Below are 22,405 nucleotides of genomic sequence, written 5' to 3' on the forward strand. Positions count from 1 at the left end.
TGGGCACATTCATTATTGCATGGGCCAGTCCGGAGCACGGCGGGTTTTTTTGTTGTTGTTTGTTTTGTTTTGTTAGATGTAGTTCTCTGTCCTGCCAGGAAAATCAGAATTGCTGAAAATGATTTTTCCCGACTGCTATTGTTTGTGGCTCTGACTTGGTGATTTTATCTCAGATATATTTTTCCCCGTCTACGTTGTCCATTTGATGGCGGTACCAGGCTAATTAAGGAATTAGTAAGTGGCATCCATTTCCGGGAGGTGGGTGATTCTTTTCCCGCAGCCCGAGAACCTTTTTTGCCCACACTTTCTAGTTCATATTTTCTTTTTTTAATCAGGCAGAGACATTACAATTAAAATACCGTTAAAGTGATTCTGGCAAGTATTGCAATAAGCATGTTTTTTAATTAAAGGAAGAATAGGGGGATGCATAAGCAGCATCAGCTAAGGGGGAAAATTTCATTCGATATCTATTTTAATTGAAAAGGAAAAAAAAATTGGGAAAAGCAGCAGCAGCAGCCAATGCCGGTGTATATGGCTCGCTCCCAGGTTGCTAGGTTTAGGTGTTCTGTGCTTGATTAATTAGTAGCCAGCCAGAGAGTCCATTCCCTTTGCCCCCAATCCTTAAAGCCTGATTTATGCCTCACATCTCCCATGAATATGTGAGGGCTCAGGCATCTATTTCCTGAGCTGCTAGTGGATAGGATTATGGAGCGTGCACTGAGCTCTTGGGGGCTCTCGTTTGCCAGCCAAATTGATTTTCCGCCTTTCTGGCCGGGGACAAGCCCACCTCGAAGGCTTCCAGGCTCTGCTCCAGTGGATCAGGCACAAGCCTAATCCGGATCTTGCCAACAAAGGAAGCTGTGTGCATCCCCAACCATGCAGGCTTTGGGCTGTGGCTGCCTTCCCCCATTACTACCTTTTCCCCCTCTTCCTCACCTCCTCCTGCCACCCACATCCACAACAATGTGGTGCAAGAGGGTGTGGCAATGTGCCCAGATCCCTCGGCCAGTCCTTGTCACCTTGGCAGAGGGGGGATCTGTCCATCCTGAATGGATAGTCATCTCTAATTCTCCAGGGACAGAAAATTCCGCAAGCTTCCTATCTATTTGATTGCATAACAACTGGAAAGGTAACCAGAAACAGGCTGCGAAACGTTTTAAGGAATTATTTGCGGTTGACACAAAAACCTGAGCGGGGGTTAATCATCATGGATAAGTAAACTGGATAATTTACATATACAAATTTAGGCAGTTCAGGCTTTGAGCAGTGAGTGATCTAGTTCGGGTTATAGATTAATCTAGTTAATTGAGGTCCTCAGCTGCCTGCCTGGATCTTGCCTCCGCTCACCTCTGGCTTTCCCTCTGCTTAACCCTGGAGTCACTCTCCCTGGGTTCATTTTATCACCTGCCTCAGATTCACCTAAACAAGTGCATTCTTGCTCTGCACACCTTCTCCCCCGAGCCTCCTAAAAATGACATAATGACATCTTCATCCACCACCTTCACACTTCTTAAAGTTCTTCCTAGAGCTATGTCTCTATGACCTTCCGATTGTTCTCATTCACCAAATTCTTTGAATTACACCCAAGAATCCTGCTATTTTTCTCATGTTCTTCTAGTTTTTAAGTAATAATATTTGACAGTTTGTTTCTCTTCTCTCTCTTCTGCACTCACTCTCCATGGGAGACCTTATTCACATCTATAACTTCAATTCTTCCTTATTCAACTCATATTTAGTGACCTTTTGCCATGTCCCCCATATGTCAGGCACTATTCTAGGCACAGGGGCTATGGGTGTGATTGAAATGGACCAAAATTCTCACTCTCATAGTATTTATTTCTATAAAGAAATAGCCAAGTGAGCAGGTTATAGTTTTTGTGAGATTTGCGGAGCAGCAGGGAGAACAATGCAGCGGGAAAGGTGGAGAGGGAGCCTGGTGGTGGGTGGGGGTATTTGCACGTGATGAGGCAAAGGCTGTGAGGCAGAGGAAGCAGGAAGATGAGTGCAGCAGGAGGACTATGAGCCCAAGGGAGAGAGGAGTGTGATTGGGCCAGAGAGGGACAACCCTGTAAGGTTTAGTAGGCTTTGACTCCGAGTGTGGTGGGAGCCATTGGAGAGAGGTGGCATAAGAAGGTTTACAGAAAAGGAAAGAAAAAGAATTACACTGGGTGCTGTTGTGGGAGTAAACCCTGGGGTGGAGGTGGGGACAGCATCAGGAACCTGAGTTGAAAGGCTGTTACAGTCATCCAAGGATGAGATGAGAGTGACTTAAATTTCCCACTCCCCAGTGGGAGATGTGGGAGTGGTGAGAAGTGGTGGGATTGTGGAGATCGTCTGAAGGAAGAAGGCACAAAATTTCCTGGAAAATTGGCTGTGAGTGCAACATTGATCTGAGGATTTTTAGACTGAGCACCTGGAAGAATGGATTTGCCGTGTGATCTCTGCAGGAACTGTGGGATGACCCGTGGGGCAAGGCAAGGGTTGGATGTTCTGGGAGTGCCAAGTTGAGGAGCCTGTGAGACACCTACATAGAGATGTTGGGTGCTCCTTGGGTGTATGAGTTTGAGCGGCAGAGGTAGAAGAGGGCTTTGGAGATAGAAATTTGGGAGTCACCAGCAATTTGCTTGGGATGGTGTTTAAAATCGGAGGACAAGGTGAGACAACCAACGCACAGTTCATAGAATGACAGGCAAAGGGTGGAGATGTGCCAGTTATTGGGACAATCAGGAGGAATAAGGTAGAGGAGGCTGGGAGGGGAGGCTTGAGGGGGGAGCGGAAAGGAGGAAAACCAGCACCAGCAAGGGAGGGGAAGGAGTTTCAAGAAATAAGGAATGACCAAGTATGTCAGATAGTGCTGGCCACTCAGGACAGGTGAGAACAGAGCATCAGACCTTGGATTCAGCGGTGTGGTTGCCATCATGATCTTGCCAGGACCAGGTCTGATAGACTTGTCAGCGCAAAGGTCCAGCTGGGCCTTTCCCTCAAGGAAAGGGAGGGAAGGAACCGAGGATAGAAGGTAGAATGGCTCTTTTAGAGACTTACTGTGTACTAAAATATTTAGATTCTAAATTTTTACCGTGAGGGGGAAAATAGCTGGAACAGTGGGGCTTTTTTTTTCCCCCCAAAACACATACAACAAATCATTTTGCGGTTATTACAGAGGATGGCTAATTGTAGGGTTAGCCGAAAGCAGGTTTTGATGTACTTTGCAAACATTAGCTAGCTGCTAAAAGTCTCTTTGACTTCCCTTTAAAAGAAATAAAAGGGATGTTTAATGGAAAGAAGTGATTACAAGTAAAAAAAGTTGTGTTCATTTATTTATTTTAGAGGGGAAGTAACAATCATGATGGTTGGTTGATTTTTATAAAATTACCCAAGGTCACTTGTGGGACAGACTCAGCTTTCATGAACAAGCCATTGAAGGGTCACGGTCACAGGCCGCCTTCAGCCCTGCACTTCATTTCAGCGTTCAGAAATGCGGTCAAGCTTTATAAAGTGAAGGAATAAAGTCCTCCCTCTACCCTCCCATCCAAAGCCACTACGCTCCACAGCAGCCCATTGGCTATTTGTTTTAAGCTAATAAAGTGTGAGGATACAACACTTGGGGGCTCGGCACAGGGCTAGCTTGAGTATAAACCTTACATTCCTTTCCACTAAGAAGCTTTCATTTTGGTTATCGCTCTTAATTATTTCAATTAAAAAGAGTTGAATTCCTCATCAAACTCTCTTCTTAATTTACCTAGATTTCCTTATTCTTGCTGCTGATAAGGAAGGAGGGAGGCTTTTTAGCTGGGAATAATGGTTATCACATTAATTAATTAATCCTGTTTTTAGTACTCTTGCCAACACAAATCATTCATTTTCTTTGGGCTGAGATTTCTCCCTTCATTAGCGTCATTATTAGTTCCCATCAGTAAATGACGTTTTTAAATTTCTGCCAATTTGTTTTAGTGTGTTTAATAGTTTGCTGGATGCCACAAGGAACAGAGCCCAGGTTTATAAGTTCACCCACTAATCCTTGTAATCTGCCTCAAATCCTGTTTGGAATGAGGCGAGGTATATCTACATTAACAAAGTGAAAAGAAATCATATATAAATAAGCCACCGGCAAACTTAACTTAGGCCAGCATGTGTTTTTCCTTAAAGGTAACTATGATCATTCTAATTAATAAAAAAGTAACCTGGGAGGGTTTGCAGAAGTGGATAGGGTCTGAGCTCTTCTGGCAGGTGGTCCTGGGCTCCAGTGCCTGCTCGGCTTATTCTAGGCTGAGACAGACCTCCTCTCCCAGCCCGCTCTCTGGTCTGCAAAATACAGAGTATGATATCAACCTATAGGCTGGTTTTGATGGTCATTTCTGACAACATGTCTAAAGATTTTGACATAAGGTGGGTGCTCAGTAAGTGTTAGCAGCTTTGTTTTCACTGTAGTATTATTTGGATTTCTGATTGTGTATGGGATGCTTTTCTCAAGTGAAATTCAAAGTCCACTGCAGCATGGGTGTGTCAGGAAAACACAAGCTTCATGTTTCCATCAGTATTGGCATGCCCAAGTGCATTCTTGAAGATGTTGATGTCCAGTGTTCTAGAGCTGGAAGGAGTCTCAGTGAATGCATCGATCTGTTTTGCATGTACATAATGAGAAAACAGACCATCCCCAGCATGGAGTAGGACAGATTTGGAAATGGGTTATCAGAGGGCCACCAATTTTATGGGACTTACTGAGAGTCCTTCAGAGGCCAATAGTCTGCCTTCTGCTTCTAACACTTTGTCATCAAGGTCAGTTTAGATTTCCTGCCTGTTTGTAATGGAGGGCGCATGCTATGCAAGTCCATGGTCCTCCAGTTGAAGAGAATTAGCTGGGACCTTAATGACACGTGGCTGGGAGTGAAAAGTTTTAGGAAACAGGTCACATTTCTTCCGTCTCATTCACAGCAGGATTAAGGATTTTTATTGCATTTCTAATGATTATTCTTGTCATTGGAACACCAGTGAAAGGGAAAATTAAAGTCAAGATCGCCAGTAGGTCCTTTGGAAGTCTGGAAGCCATGGGCTGCTGCTCCAGCATCAAGCCTATAGATCACAGGAGAGTTCTTGCCTCTCATATAGTTTATGTGAGTGTGTGATTGCTGTGTCATGTTTCAGAAGGAAAGGTGGGCCTGCCAATGGCGAGATGTTGGAAGGAGGTGGTCCAGTAGTGTTTGCATGATGGAGGAACTGTGTAAATGAGTAGCAATGGCAACAGTGGGGTGGCATGCAGATGATGAGGGTGACAGCAGCCAACGCCAGCACTTGCAGGAAGTGTCTAGCAGGTGTCAGACCCGTGACCTGGGATCTACAAGTATCACTTCAAGAAATCTCATCATAGCCCTTTGAGGGAAGAACTATTACCATGTACATTTTACTGAGGGAAAAACTGGATACCCATGTGGGGTACACTGTTCTAAACTGTGGCTGCAAGGAGAGAACAATTTCAATGGTTGAATCCATGTCAACATCCCGGGCCTGTTGCTGATGGTGTGTGGCTTCGATTAAGGAGGCAAGACTAGAAGGCTCCATGAAGGGGGCTGAGGAGAGTCAAAGAGCAGTGCTGGAGCTGAAGGTCAAGGATGAGGTGGCCCACACATGACTATGGGGTCAAATGTGTATGGATCACTATGTTTGCACTAAGATGAAGATAAACAAAAATAGCCTTTTTATTAGGTCCCCTTCATTCCTCCAGTACGTGTTTGAGACTTTCCAGTTGTGATTTCTGGAGAACCACAATTTGACTTGTAACTTGGCATACTGGATTGAAGACTAAATTTAGCAATTGAAGTCTTGACCTTCACTGCCGCTCACTCACTGAGACCCTCCTTATGACAGAAGAATCTGCTTTTTGAGCCATTTCTTTTCTGACATGTTGCCTCTTCACATCTTTGCCTACCTTTGGCTCATTGAGACAATGTATGGATTTATAGATTACATGCAATAACAACATCCTCTCTGAGAAAATGAGAGGGTGTGTATGTGTATGTGTGTGTCCATAAAGGAAATTCAGATACTTAAACCAGGTTCTCTTCTAAAATGATGTAATCATTTACTTATTTACTCCACAATTAAATAGTGAGTGCAAACCACCTGTATCAGTCACTGTTCTAGACCCTGGCAATACAGAGGTGAACAAAATGGAGAGGAGCCCTCATGAAGCATGCCTTCTAGTGGCAGGTGGGCAGATAATAAGCATGTAAATAAATAATATGCCTCATGGTAAGTGTTATGAAGAAAAACTCCTTTGGGTAAGGGGCTAGAGCATGTTATTTTATATAGACTGGAGAGGGAGGTCCTCAGTGAGAAGTCAACATTTGACTGGAAATAACAAGGAGGGAGTCACAGGGATGTTGGACAGAAGAACACTGCAGGTAAGGGAGCGACTGAGGCCTGTTGGAGAGCTGACAAGCGGGCCAGTGTGTGCAGGGCAGGTGAGGGAAGGCATGAGGCTTACAAGATAATGTTGCAGTGGACTTGGAGGTGGGTGGTGAATCATGAAGGGCATTTTTGGGACCAGCATCAGGACATTGACTTTTATTCTGACTGGGATGAGACGTTGTCGTAGGGTGTAGAAAAGAGGATCCCTGACTTTTCCAGTATGAAGTCACAAGTCTAACCACTTTGTTACAGGCTAGAAGAGTCCTGACAAGTACTTTTGCAAACCACATATGGAGGGAGGTAGATTTAGGAATTCATGCAGGTGAACGTGGTTGTTTATTACATGGGCTGCTTTAATCATGTTGGCATTACAGAGAAAATTCTGCATGGAATGCAACTGTTCTAAATCCTTTGAAAGAGAAGTATTATAAAGGTGAAAGTATGTTTTAATATCTTATTTATTCTCACAATATAATTTTATTATAAAATAATATTTGTATGTTACAGAAAATTTGGATATTAGAGAAAGCATCTGTATCAGTTAAGATTATTTGATTACAAATAAAGAAGCCGACTTTCTTTTTTAGATTTTTAAATTTTTATTTTTAACCTTATTTATTTATTTATTTGGCAGAGAGAGAGAGGGAGAGGCAGGCTCCCTGCTGAGCAGAGAGCCCGATGCGGAGCTTGATCCCAGGACCCTGGGACCATGACCTAAGATGAAGGCAGAGGCTTTAACCCACTGAGCCATCCAGGCATCCCAGAAACCGACTTTCTTTTACAAAAGGAAATTTATTGAGATTATATTGGGTCACTTACATAATTGAAGGAAAATTCTGGAAAATCAGGTGTAGAAGTGATAGTGATCAGGGCATTCTGAAGGAGCTTTGTGGGGGGGTGGCAGTGGCCCTCAGAAGCAGAAGCTCTTCTCAGGCTCATTTAGATGCCGCCACTGGAATTACTAAATAGTAAACATTTTCAGTCTTCTGTTCCCTCCTGTTCCAAATTTCCATATAAAGCCTGGGTATAAGCCTGGCTTGGCTATGGTAGGTTGGGATATGATGATTGAAAGTTCCACTCTACTGTATTCAGTGGCACAGAGCAATTTCTTAAGGAACATTGGGTTTCTTATCAAAAGTAAAGCAAAATGGATGTTGGCCAGCTAAAGTGCTGTGGATGTCATGCTGGTAGTCCTAATTACATTTCCTTTTACCATTACCATCAGTCTTATAATTTTGGCATGTTTTCTTCTATTCCTATTTCTCATTCACTTGTTTCTTAGTGTTTCTAAACTTAATTTTATGTGCTGCTTTTGTCTGCTGCTCAATGGCTAAAATGGTGACCCTCTCAACCCTTATTTAACCAGTCCTAAATTACTGGGCATTTAGAATATTGCCATTAAAAAGAACATAAATAAAAATGCAATGAATAGTGATAGCTAACCTAAACTGGCTTAGTATAGTGCTTCTACCCTTGGGGGTCCAATCCATGTTCTACTGAGCTTCTAGAAGAGAGGGGGAGACAAAATAAGTCTAAATTGCTGCAAAAGTATATAAATGCAGAGGATTTCCTCAGACATTGGAACTGTCAAAAGGAGGTGAACCTTATCCTTCTAAGGACTGACAATCTTCTCTTTGGTCATTAGGAGGCAAGCTGATTTTCATGGATCCAGGACCCATTGAGCTTAGGGCACACTCCATCCTCATTTCCGATGGTGGAGAGCTCTGGATTGGATCTGAGGATAAGCCCTTCCAAGGCAAAGCTGAGATCAAACTCTACGGGAGTTCCCACTCTACTCCCTTCTTTCCATATGGTGTCAAGTTCCTGGCGGTGAGGAATGGAACTCTTTCCCTGCATGGTGAGTGAGACAGTTCACCAGAAGAGATGAGGTAGAATGGTATCTAGATAATGTGACAGTGATGCACAAGTGGTAAAACCCCTTAAGAATCTTTGGCTGTTCATTGCTGAGACAACAAAGTTAATTACAGCATGGGCACTATTTCCTTAAATAAGAAATATTAGTTGTTATGATTCCTGTGGCAGACAGAGTATATTTGGTTCCCAATTATGTACTCCCCTTCCTATAAGAGGATTATATGCCTCCACCAAGTGCAAGGTGACTTTCAGTGCCTCCCATGGGGTGGGCCATACTTATCTGTCCCACTGGGAGATGGGACTTAGCCATGAACTTGCTTGGGTCAGGGAATGTGAGCGGTAATGATGACTGCATGGCCAAGTAGAAATCTTAAGAGCTGTTACATTGCTTTGGCCATTTGTCCCATTCCTTCTGCTGGGGAATAGCCTGTCCCATGTAGGGGGACAGCTATATTCTTCAGCTTGGGCACCTGAATGAGGACAGTCGGGGTGGAGCTGCAGCCCACCTGCTGCAATCCTGAAAGTGAATGGGGAATGATCTTTGTCTACTGAAACCACTGGGATCGGTGTTTGTAACAGCAGCATAGCGTAGTGCAAACTGACTGATGGGCGATTTACATTGATAGCATCACAAATCAAATAGATATGACTTTATTTTGTTGTGTCATGGCTGTCTTCCCCTCCTGGGAGCAGGATTTGGTTAAAGTTCTACTTAGAATCCTGTCATTGGGGGGGTTGGGTTCTTATGGATTTCTGGGAAAGAAAAGAAAAGAAAAGAAAAGAAAAGAAAACAGGAATTAGGCTACATGTGTTTCTGTTGCCATTTTATCATCTTCTGATCACTTAGTCCCACTTTACAAAAATGGACATTTTTATTTTCCTGGAGATTCAGGAAATTACTAAGTGTACCAGGATAATCCTCAGTATCAACTGGAAAATGTGTAAGTATAAAATGATGAGCTTCGAATGTCTTTCAGGGGATACTTATATACTTTCAGTTACATAGCATGAGCCAAAGGGAAGTCAAAATGTCAGCTCCAGATGGTGGCCCAGTCTCCAGAAAACTTGATATCATTGATATTGGCATTTCTATATTGGCATGACAACCTAAATTGGTCATATAACTATGCTGAGGGGTCTACTATTTTGCTCTGTTAAGGCTCTGTGTATTACACAGTAGTTCTCCCTTATCTGTGGGGGGCACGTTCTAAAACCCCCAGTGGATGCTGGAACTGTGGATAGTACCAACTACACATATACCCACTCTGTTTTCTCCTATAACTACATACCTATGATAAAGTTTGATTTGTGAATTACAAACCCTAAAATATTAACAACAATAATTAATAATAAAATAAAACAACTGTAATGATACAGGGTAGTAGAAGTTATGTGAATGTGGTCTCTCAAAAGATCTTCTCATTCTGTACTCACCCTTCTTATGATCACGAGATGATAACATGCCTCCACAATGGGATGAAGTGAGGGGAATGAGGTAGGCACTGTGATGTAGTGTTAGGTTATTAGTGACCTTCTGACCAGGTCAGAAGGGGGATCATCTGTTTTCAGACTAGAGTTGCCCATGGATAACTAAAACCACAGAAAGTAAAACCACGGATAAGGGGGAGGGGGGTTAGTTAGTCTGTGGGCCTCAATCATAGTTCACTAAAATGCAGTCTTTTGCCTCTTTTGGCTTCCTATGAGAGGAAATGAAATCTTTTCATCAGGCATTTATAAAGTGTTGACTTTGGCCAGCCAGACTGCTACATATGGGGGATATATTTTGTAAGGCTTAAAAAAACCCCATAACTATCTGGACAGAAATGCAAAATGCCTACAGTATTGATTCTTATGTTCTGCTTTACAGAGGACTCTTTCCTCCTCTCTTCATCAGCAAGAACTTACATTGATGTTGTTGTTCAGCATCCATGAGGGTTTCTATCTATCGCGCATCAACTGTGGTCTTCAGATGTTTGCTGTGCTCCAGCAGCCACTTAGGCTTCCAACCCAATGTGCTGCTCTTTACCACTGAAGAAACCCAGCTGGAGAACAGCAAGAGGGCACAGGACAGTTTTTGCTATAGACCATCAGAAGGGCCCTGAAGCTTAACAGTGGTCCTCTGGATTGACGGTCACTGTCATTTACAAGTCCAATGTTCAACTCTTGGTAGAAATGGAAGTACACATGAAAGAGGGTGAAGATGCCTAATTCTTCTATCCCGCTTCTTTCATTCCAACTCTTCTCATGTTCACGTTCTATCTGGAAGGATCAGCAAAACAGCTCATAAATAAACCTTTATGAGCCTGCCTTTTCAAAGGATCCTGTGCTCCTAAGCGTTTGTGTTAAAACAATTGTCAAGTTAAGAAAACCTTAGTGCCATTGCTCATAATCAATCAGTGCAGGCCAGCCAAAGCAAAGGAGATGTTTCAAATGTGGTTGGAGAATTCTGAATGTTACAAATCAGTGTTACAGCTTCAGCCCTGGGATGTTACTGATATTGGATACTGGATATTGGATATTGGATGTTACTGGATATCCTCTCCCTCCCTCCCTTCCTTCTCTTTCTCCTGTTCCCTCCACCTCCTCCTCATCTCTTTTCCTGCATCCCCAGGATTAGGTTGTCCTCACCAATGGGTTTACCCATTTCCCCAAAGTGCTACCAACATGGGAGTAGCTAGGATCTCTGGGCAACCACAGAGCTTGCACAGTGAACACTTGCAAAAGCAAGCTATTTTCCTCTCTGAAATGATGCCGCCACATCTCATTCATTTGAAGGAAACACTGTATGGGAAAAAGCACAGTCACTGAGCGAGGGTTCTGAACCTTCCCCCAGTGTCTGTCAGAGAATTCCCCTCCTCCCCGCCAGCCTGAGGCTCGCAAGTCCCCTCTCCCTGTCTCCTACACCTCTGAGGTCTGAGATTCCCCTCCGGCTGTGCTCTATAGCATGGCTAAAATCATTATGTAATTTCACTGGCCTTTTCCCAGAGCCAGACGTGGGTCTGGTGACACTGGGGCTTTAGGGAAGAACTCATTTTCTTTTGCTGTTAAGTATGCAAAACAGTGAGCCACTTGATTCACTGCTTTACACCCAGAATCCCTAATGACCCCGCATTCACTCGGCTTCCTGGCATGATGGAATGACACTCACCACCTAGTGCACAGAAAACTCTTCTTTGGGAGATTTTTTTTAAATATGCAGGTTTCTAGGCCTCACCCTCACAGTCTGACTCGGTGGGCCTCACAAATGGGCCTAGAAACGTGCATTTCAGTGGGTGATCTGATTCATGTGGCTCACTAACTGCTCTTGGAGAAATGCTGTTTTTAGTGGTTAATAGTTTTGGAATCAGAACTCCGCGCAGGTCTGGTACAGATCACCTATGACCTTGGACAAATGAAGCTCCATAAAACCGGAAAACATGGTCCTCACCTTGTAGATTTACTGCTTGTGAACCACTCCAAAGTATTTGGCACACATTAACACTCAAGCAGAGTTAATTACGGCCATTTTATTATATTTAACCCCCGGCCCCACCCCAGAGCACTGAGGACCCAGGGCCAATTATCTCATGTTTTCTTTTAGCAGGGAGAGCAAGAGGGGCTTCTATCTCAAAATTTGGCATGAGGCCAGCCCTGCCTAGAGATTTTTCTCCTTATTAATTTCCTTGTCTACCTCTTCTGATCAGAGCAAGAGAGAGGTTTTAGCAACATTCCCAGGCATCTCCTATTCTGTTCCCACCACCCAGGGAACACCTTTTGATTTTAATCTCTGGTGGGGCAGTTGCTTCCCAACAGTGGAAAACCACCGTTCCTGGGTGTGGTTACAAGATAGTCTTCTGGAAACTGTCTGCATGGGCCTCAGGATAGGCAGAAGCAGAGCACTGCCCAGCTATGAGGCCTTTTGGATGCATTTTATCCCTCGCGTCCAGCAGGGAGAGGACTGACTGACGGGTATTAATTTAGCTCCAGCTTGGGTCACAGAGAATCACACAAGTCGTCTGCATGTGAGGACAATGGCTTTCCCACCCTCCCTCCCCCCCATCTCCTTCTTCATTGCCACCCCCTGGAATGCTTCTGCTCCAGCTAATTTCTCTCATGGATTCATATCGCTAAGCAAACAGGCTTTGCTATTCAGCTGTCATGAGGAACGATGGAGCTGAAAGCACATTTCATGTTTTTCTTTTAATGTAGGAATACTCTCACACACACGCAGGCCATCTTTCTCTTTCTTGGGGTTTGGGAGTGGATCGGGGCAGGATTATTCTGTTCAGAATCTCTGATGGGGTTCAGATTGCCTAAGAGATCCTGTCAGCTGCTCACTGGGATTCTAAATGCGACTCTGGGGTCTCAGGATGCCTCCAGAGTGGCCATCTGGGGTCTGGCTGGTTGTTGTCAATAAGGAAATTTCACTAGTGCCTTTTTCTTTCCCCACTCTGTCTGCCAATCCAGGTTCACTACCCCAAACCGAGTGCCAATCACTTGTCACTTTTTAAGGGGGTTGCTGTCAGCCCGGGCAACTTGAATTTTTGACAATGTAATTACGGCCCTTGCTTCCACAGTGGGAATCTGAACAGGATGGTGGGGGTTTTATTGATTGTTCAGCAGGGAAATTTATCACTGTCTCTCACTTCATTTCCAGTTCCTCCCTGAGAAATTTGGCTGGCAGTTTCTTAGGAGAAAAAGCAGTCTTATGGCCTTGAATGGACTTCTGTCTTTGTCCTTCTCAAGAAGTTACAAGATACTGGCATTAAGTATACATGGAAGTTTCTGAGCAAAGCTGGTACGTGGGAGCATGGTTGAGGAAAACACTAGGGCGATTGTTACAAATGTAAGAATTTGGTAGGAACAAATAAGGAAAAAAAAATGAGTCTAACCAGGCGAGTTTAGATATGGTTTGTTTTCCTTCTAAAAGTACCAAGTATCTTTATTTAAATTCCATGCTTTTTGTAAGTATGGTGTCACGGGCACTGTTTGAGTTGCTAAAGGGCGTCGGGCTGTCTTGAAGCACGGTTCCGGGTGCACAGAGTACACCCACGCTATGGGAGCGTGTTTCTGGCTTTCACCCTCTGCTCCACAAAATCCAGATGTTTCCTGGAGGCACTTCAGGGGTTCCTCAGACAACGAAGTGTTTGGGGGTCAAGCAATAAAGGTTTAAATTGCTCAAGTAATCCATTGCCTATCTATTTGCATAATATTTCCTTGGAAGAAAGAGTTCCATTGCCCAAAGAGTGATTAAAAGCAACTCTACTAGCTCATCCTTTTAACTGTGGTGTGTAGATTCTTTTGAGGAGTTCAGGGCGCCTCTCCGTCTGATCCCTTCTTTCCCCAGGACGGATAGAGCTCGGGGACTTTTCCTACCGTGTGTTCTTTGTTGTACGGTGTAACTTTGGTTAACCTTTGGTGTAACTTTGGTTAAGGCTCTGGTGTAACTTTCCAGAGCCTGTTTTGTCTTAGAACTGTTCCTCCAACAATAGGTTGTCAGATCTTTGCTCTTTTGTCACCTGACCAGCCACAGCCAGTTCGGTCTCCTTTACATCCATCACATCTCCTCTTGCCCCCACCTCTTACCTAGTTCTTCTAGACTGTGAGTCTCTCCATTTTTGTCTCTCATTCCTTTGGGCTGGACAATAAACCATTGCAGTGGCATGGCTTTTTTGTGTGTAGCTTTACTCCTCTTGAAATGCTTGGTTTTCAGGAACAGACACCCAGGGCAAACAAACTTAGAACACAGGATTTGTGAGTTTTTGGTCAAGCTCAAGGTGCACAGGAAGACCATGGGCCTTGAGGATGACTGCCTCCAGGCCCCATCCTGTCAGGACTCAACTCACAGTCTCTCATGTCTGCATCTCTGTGCACGTATTGTCTTCACTGGCTCCTATTCTTCACTGGTTACATCTGTATGGCCACTGTGTTTTCTGGTTTCATGTGGACTCTGGTTTTCCAAAGAAAAGAGCTCTGGAAGCAGATGATCCACTTCTGATGTAGCCTCAAAAGGCCAAGAGTAGCTTAATGCCATGTCACAAGGCCTATGTGCCATTCACCTCACTTCATCTCATCACATAGGCATGTTATCCTCTCACATCATCACAAGAAGGAGAAAAGGGTGAGTACAGTACAATAAGGTATTTTGAGAGAGAGAGGGACCACATTCACATAACTTTTATTGCAGCATATTATTATGATTGTTCTATTTTATTATTAGTTATTATTGTTAGTCTCTTATTGTGCCTAATTTATAAATTAAACTTTATCATAGGTATAGATGAACAGGAAAAAACATAGGATACATAGTGTTGGGAACTATCTGTGGTTTCGGGCATCCGCTGGTGGTCTTGGAATGTATTCCTTACAGATAAGGGGGTACTACTGTAAATGCTATGGTTTTCCTTCCTCCTTTTCAAGGATTTTGGATTTTCTCAATATTGAAGAGTTTCTGTGTTTTTCCCTATCACTTTTTAACCACAAACTGTTACCTGAGATCTTGTGGGAATCTGGAGCTGGTGTGGTGTATAAATTGGCCATTGGTCTTTGCAAATGGAACAGGTGACTTTTTAGGGATGTTTGAGAGACTTGAACATTCTAGACAGAAATATGACTGAGAACAGACTTTATTTTCCTCTAAATTGCTATCTTAATCCATATTGTGATGGATCTTTTTTCCCTTTCCTTTAACAATACCACCTTGGGCACCATAGCTTTCCAGTTGATTTAACATATTAAAAAAGGCCAGTTCCAACTCATCTACTTTATTTTTTTTTAAGATTTTATTTATTTATTTATTTGAGAGAGAGAAAGAATGATGGAGAGTGAGAGGGTGAAACAGGTTCCCCACTGAGTAGAGAGCTCATTGTGGGACTTGATCCCAGGATCCTGAGATCATGACCTAAGCCAAAGGCAGACGCTTAACCAACTGAGCCACCCAGGAACCCCCATCAACTTACCCACTTTAAAACTTCAGTCTCCTTCTCATGTAATACTCCTTTCTACTTCTCGAGCCCCTGGCCTGAAGCATTTGGAGGAGCAGGGGTTTGGCTTGCTCCTTTGCTTTTCCATCCATCCTTTTTACTCATATATTCTTGGTGCTGGGACAGAAAGAAGAGGTGAGGCGAGAAGGCTCACTGAAGGCTTTCTTGAAAATGTGTGCTTGTATCCTCCGCTAGGTGTGGCGGCCTCTCAGGATATTACTGGTTGACTGTTGATTCTTTTTCCAAAGATTTCTATATAAGATCTTTGGAGCCTTGTAGGAGACCTTCTCACTGTTTTCTAGCATAGAGCTGCCCGCCCCCTGCCTTGGATTTGCAGTGCCCTTAGATACCGCCTTAGGGTCCATTTTGGGTAAAGTACCAGAATACTAGCTCAAGAAGAAAGTTAACAGTCTTTGCACACCAAAGGTGTTCTACTCACCACCCCTTTTCCTGCTCAGCTATCTTTTTTGAATTATCTTTATCCTATTCAATTGGCATGGGCAGCCCCAGAAATATGCTGCATGTGCAGACATCTGACCTGGGGAAAAGAAGCCAGTCTCCTATTTTTGCTGGTAGCCCTATGCCTGGTACTTCTGAAGCCATTCTTTCTTTAAGTGGAGAGAGGAGCCTTCAGACTTCCCTCCATGGGAAGGAGAGGAAAAGGCCATGACCTGTTTACCCAGGCTGATGACTCACTCCCATTTCTGAGAATTCTTTTGAATGTCCTCTTTTTGTTGCACATATACCCTGAGGTGGGATCTGTCCAGGGATGGCTCAGATGACAGAGTTAGATTAGTCTCCTTTCTGTAAGCCCCAAGGAAATGTCTGCTCCCTAGCTGTTCATGGCTCACTTACAGTGTGGGGCCTTTATCATCTCTTTGTTTCCTGCTTGGGTCCTCTTGGTTGGTTTGGGGGAGCAGAAGTCCTGCTTCAGAATTTGCTACATTTGCACCTATATGAAAGGGTTTCACAAGGGATATTGGGTTGAAAGGGAAAGCAACCATTGATATGTTTGTGTGTGTGTGTGTGTGTGTGTGTGTGTGTTTTGCTGTGATTCATTTTGATTTCGGGATGGGAAGCAAGTAAGATCAAATTGAGGAGAAATGGAGGAAGAGGGATGAGGAAAATTTAACACCTGTTCTTTGCCTTCTATAATCTTTAACTCAAACAAGCTTCAATACAGCATTGGGGTTCTGGTCAGCTGGTATGTTGTGGCTGATCATCATTATGTGGTCAAGTTAACTTGGAACCCTTAGCATGGTAGGATGGCCAGTGATGGATGATTGGTTCTCCCTTTATTTTTTTTTTAAAGATTTTATTTATTTATTGGACAGAGAGAGATCACAAGTAGACAAAGAGGCAGGCGGAGAGGGAGAGAGGGAAGCAGGCTCCCCGCTGAGCAAAGAACCCGATGGGGGACTCGATCCCAGGACCCTGAGATCATGACCTGAGCCGAAGGCAGCGGCTTAACCCACTGAGCCATCCAGGCGCCCTGGTTCTCCCTTTAAAGCAGATGAGGATTGGTCCTCAACTACATACATGGGTCTCAAAACAGAAGCAACACCTCCAGCGGAAGGTGAGGTGAGAATTTTCTTTATTCAGTGTCATGCCTCAAAGAAGTCCAAAACACAACTATCCTATGCTCAAAGGCAGAAATATTTCTGGTAAAATCAAATTGATTTTTTTTTTTAACTGACATAGCTTAGAATCTGGAATTCCTTGATTTGGACAACAGTGACCTTGAAATAGTCTATATGAAAGAGTTTCTTAAATTAAGGGTATAAACCACACTTTAAGGAACTTGTTTAAACACGTTAAAGAGAACCTGCTCTTTTTAAGGTCTTTAGGAATTTAGGTGTTTACATGTAAATGCATACTCCTAATTAGAAATGAGTTCTAGCTATTCAATAATCCAAGTACAGCAGGAACCCCACTTAGAAACACATTGTAAGGTACTTTAAGTTTCTATATATACCTGAAAGTGTTGGCATTAGTCAGATCTTTTTTGGTTGCAAGTGACAGAAAACCCAATTTAGAAAGAAATAAGGGTATTTATTGCCTCATATAACTGAAAATACAAAAAACAAAACAAACAAAACAAAACAAAAATTGGAGGCACAGCTGAGTCCAGGTGCTCCAATGAAGTCATTAGGATTTTGTTTCACCACAACTCTAGGCTCTGCTTTCCTTTGAGTTGACTTCATTTCCTTCCTTCCTTCCTTCCTTCCTTCCTTCCTTCCTTCCTTCCCTCCTTCCTTCCTTCCTCCTTTCTGTCCTTCCTTCCCATCTTTTTTTTTTTTTTTTTTTTTGAGAGCGAGTGAGGGAACATGTGCTCTTGAGCAGGGGGAGGGGCAGAAGAAGAGGGAGAGAGAGAATCTTAAGCAGGCTCCACGCCCAGTGTAGGGCCCCATCTCACGCCTCTGAGATCATCACCTGAGCTGAAACTGAGAGTTGGACACTTAAGTGACTGAGCCACCCAGGTACCAATCCAGCTCTCCTCTCCTGGAGGTAGAAATGGGTCTTGGCAGCTCCAGGTGAAAGAGGCTGTTTTCCAATGGCTATTTGACCTCTGAGCAAATTCTAACATTTCCCTCCGTTAACATTCACATCTCTCCTGTTTTTCATCTTTAGCTTTTAATACTAATGTATTATATACAGTTTATTTATCATATTTATTGTACTTGTGCTAGAGTCTTCCTTAGTAGAATGTATACATCATGATGACAGGGAGGTTCCTGGGTTTTTTTGTTTTGTTTTGTTTTGTTTTGTTGTGTGTGTTTTTTGTTTGTTTGTTTTTATTCATTTATAATATCTCTATTGCCTACAACAGTGACTGGACTTGTAGTAGGCTATCAAGAAATGTACGTTGTGTGAACAACTGAATGAAAAACTTGAGCAAAACCTCAGGATTAACTTTGGCCCTGTTTGGGTCAGAAGTCTATCACTAAAACCGGTACTATGAACAGGGAAGTGGTATTCTTTTGGTCAAGAGGGAGCAAGTATGTGGACAACCACCCAGAACTACATTGTCTGAGGTGGAGGGTGGATGGTTTATTAACATTAGAGATGTGTTATTTAAACAGAGTAAGAGAATGGACAGGTAAAAACAATGGCTTGTCTACTTTATAAACATTTGACAATCTAACATTTTTATTACTTTTACTAATTTGAAATTACAAATTAATAAGATTTTACTGGATAGTAAACAAATTCCAGTTTGTTTAGTTTGGCTGGGAAAAAATCCCAACCAACCAGTCACTTCACTAAATAAAAACCAAAGCCACAGTTGATAGAAACACAACTAATAGAAAATTTAGAATTAAGGAATATATAATAGCACTGTGATTTTTTTTTATATTTGATTATGGCTAGAGAGTATTAGTAAATGAAAGAGGTTGATTTTAAGATAGTTTTCAGTTAGGGATCTAGAACCACATAACTCTTGATTTGGATTGGTTACTTTTTTGTATAAATATGTACATGAAAGGCAATGGCCAGCAAAGTCATCAGTCCTAAGTATAGTTGGCTCTTGAACAGTGTGGGGCTTTTGGGCACTGATCCCTTGCACAGTTGAAAATCTGTGTACAATTTTTGACTCCCCCAAAACTTAACTCCTAAAAGCCTACTGTTAAATGGAAGGAAGCCTTACCAATAACTTTGTCAATTAACCATGTTTTGTATATTATATATGTTATACATTGTATTCTTACAATAAAGTCAGATATAAAGGAAAATGTTATTCAGGAAATCATAAAAGATAAAATATACTTATGGTACTGTAGTGTAAAAATTCTACATATAAGTGAACTCGTGCAATTCAAACCCATGCTGTTCAAGGCTGAACTCTATTAAGATTTGGCTTAAGCCAAAAAGAGGACCTCTAGTGAACAATGATGTATCATGTGACTAATTCTTCTTAACTAAGCTAGTAGGGGATGGACAACAAGCTTCTTTCTTTACTACTTAGGCCAGATAAGACATTGGGGACTTTGCTGATTAATAAAAGGTAACTCCAGTGTGGCCAGTGAGTTCAAGAACAGAAGAGAGCAGACTTGCCTTAATGCTCAGGGGAAAACCTGTGTGGCCTATCTATTTTAGGCTTTTCTAGATTAGAGGCAGATTTGAAGGAGTTGCCTCCTGAACTCTTTTCCCTATCCCTGTGAGGGAGAAAAGGGTAAAAACAGAAACTCCCCTTTGTTTGGCCTGGTGAATTTTCTGTTCCCTAGGACTCTGCCATGTATAACCTAGAAATGATTGTTTGATCGCAACCTCTTTGAGGGTCTGAGTGGGGAGGCAGGGAAGAGAGCTGTGGGTATCTCTTGGCTACTAAGGAAATTATTATTTCTTATTGAAAGCTAGGCATTGACATGTTATAAATACTGGTATTATAGTAGAATATTTAGACCCCACAAAGATAAATTGGGAAGGTATTTTTCAATTTAGAACAATCAATTTTTTTTTTAAACCATGAGCTACTTCCTTCTAAAATACCAACCGTTAATAAAATGAAGTACTGAAAATAATACCTAAGGCCTTAAATTTCCTATGTAAGTCCCTATAGTTCCAAAAATTTTTCATGAATACATATATCATATTGGTTCTATTTATTTGGAGAACCCTGACTAATGTAGTGACTTATTCATTCCTGAGTAACATTATAAAAAAAAAATTCAGAGAAAAACTTTGGAACCATAAGGATTTTGATAGGAAATTTAAGGCCGTTGGTACAATTTTCATTACTTCATCCTATCAGCAGTTGAGATAGATAGGTAGATAAATAGATCATATTCATTCTATTTATCATGAGAACTCTAATATTGTAGATTATAATCTCTATTATAAGGAATTGGCTCGTATGATTGTAGAAGCTGAGGAGTCCCAAGATCTGTAGTCAGCAAGCTGGAGACCCAGGAGAGCTGATGTATATAGTTCTAGTTTGAGTTCAAAGTTCTAGTTTGAGAACTAAGAGAACAAATGCTGTCAGTTGCAGTCCAAAAGCCAGCAGGCTTTGAAATCCAAGAAGAGCTAGTGTTTTAATCCAAATCTGAAAGCTGGAAAAGTCTCAGCTCAGCAGTTGGGCAGGAGTTCCCTCTCACTTAGGCTTTTTGTACTATTCATACTCTTTGGGTCTTTGATGGATTGGATGAGACCCACCCTCATCAGGGAGGGCAATCAGCTTTACTTAGTCCATGGATTCAGATGTTAATCTCATCCAGAAACATCTTGACAGACACATCCCAGAATAATGTTTGTCCAGTTGTCTTTGGCCTTAGCCCAGTCAAGTTGACATATACAGTTAGCCATCACAGTCACTAAAGTGGATCCCATTTTCTATAACTGACTCTGTATCATATCTTGGACACATAATTCAGGAAGATAACAAGCCTCTGGTCTTAACACACAGCTTCCCAAGGGGACATAGCTAGCTCGATGGTCTGTTAGCTTCCTTTCAAGATTTCTATAGTTTACTCTCTCCTGCTGGCACATGAGAATCTTCGCTGAACTTATCCTGACTCAGTTCTAGAACATTCATTCATTCATCTTCCTTTTGATGAATGTCAGGAGTTTGGGCTCTGGAAGTAGACTGCTTGGGTTCAAATACTATCTTTATCCCTGATCTGGTGGAACTTGAAATAGTCAGTTCCTCAGTGTTGCAGTTTCTAGATCTATAAACAAGAGATGACTCAAAAACATTTCAACCTAGAAACAGCTTCTTGCTTCCTTCTCAAACCTCTGTCAGGTTCAGCCTACTCTCCTCCACCCCAGCCTCCTCTCCAGGCTCTACCATGACCATCCAGGTGACCTAGAAGTCCTACAAGATGTCCGCCTCCAGCCCTGAGGCCCTCAGTAGCTGTTCCTCCATGAGAGTGCCAGGTGCACACATCAGCTCTTCCACCTTCTTCTGGGTGGGCAGCAGCTTCTGAGTGGCCTGAGCAGCAGCATGAGGTGGTTGGAGGCTATGACAGGGCCAGGGGTATGAGAGGAATCGTGGCTGTCTCATTGAACCAGAGCCTGCTGAGCCCCCTCAAGCCGGAAGTGAACCTGAATATCCAGGCTATGCACATCCAGGAGAAGAAGCAGATCAAGGCCCTCAACCACAAGTTTGCCTCCTTCCAGCAATAAGCTGCAGCACTTGGAGCAGGAGAAAAAATCCTAGAGTCCAAGTAGAGCCTCCTGCAGCAGCAGAAAAATGCTTGGAGTAACATGGACAGCATGTTTAAGAGTTACATCAACAATGCTCGGGGGCAGCTGGACACATGGTAGGCAAGGAGAAGCTGAAGCTGGAGGTGGAACCGTGACAACATGTGGGGGCCAGTGGGGGCTTCCAGAATAAACATGAGGAAGAGATCAAAGAGTATGCAGACATGGGGAATAAATTGTCTTCATCAAGAATAGGAACAAAGTTGACATGAACATGATGGAGCTGGAGTGTCTCCTGGAAGGGCTGACCCATGAGATCATCTTCTTAAGGCAGCTCTATGGAGAGGGGATCCGGGACCTGCAGTAACAGATCTCAGACACATCCCTCGTGCTGTCCATGGACAACAGCTGCTTCCTGGACCTGGATGGCATTATCGCTGAAGTCAAGAACCACTATGAGGAGCTCAGCAACCACAGTTGGGCTGAGGCCAAGACCTTGTATCAGATCAAGTACGAGGCACTGTTGGCATTGACTGGGAAGCACAGGGATGACTTCTGTACATGAAGATGGAGATTTCTGAGATGAACAGGAACATCAGCTGACATCAGGCTGAGCCTGGGGACCTCAGTTGGTTAAGTGTCAGACTCTTGATTTTGGCTCGGGTCATGATTTCAGATTATGAGATCAAGCCTACTGTCTAGCTCACACTGGGTGTGGAGGCTGCTTAAGATTCTCTCTTACCCTCTCTCAAAAAAAAAAAAAAATGGAAAGAGTTTTCTAAGTGTGAAACAAAGGTAGAAGCCATTAAAAAATACTTGTAGACTTACTATTATACAGGTCAGAAAATGGCATAAAAATACTGAAATTAAATAACTGGGAAAGAAGCAGGTTCTTTATGTTCCTATCAAGAATATTACAAAGGAGGAAAAAAGAATATTACAAAGAGAGCCAAAGGGGTCCAAGCCCCACTTGGAATCCCAAAAGAACCTGAAAAATTAAATTTGAGAGGATTGCTCTGGAA

At 42.8% G+C, this 22,405-nt stretch overlaps 1 protein-coding gene across 1 annotated transcript in view; it reads left to right on the top strand.

Moving 5' to 3' along the window:
* Nucleotides 1–22,405, top strand: part of LOC111152224 (PKHD1, fibrocystin/polyductin) — a 459,207-nt gene that overhangs the window by 143,782 nt on the left and 293,020 nt on the right. Inside the window, exon 37 of the mRNA XM_022510630.1 lies at nt 8,051–8,263. Coding sequence (XP_022366338.1) covers nt 8,051–8,263 — 213 coding nt within the window. The remainder of the gene's footprint in view (nt 1–8,050; nt 8,264–22,405) is intronic.

The sequence above is a fragment of the Enhydra lutris genome, unplaced genomic scaffold, assembly GCF_002288905.1.
Source record: "Enhydra lutris kenyoni isolate GAN:26980312 unplaced genomic scaffold, ASM228890v2 scaffoldscaffold28, whole genome shotgun sequence".
Lineage (NCBI taxonomy): Eukaryota > Metazoa > Chordata > Mammalia > Carnivora > Mustelidae > Enhydra > Enhydra lutris.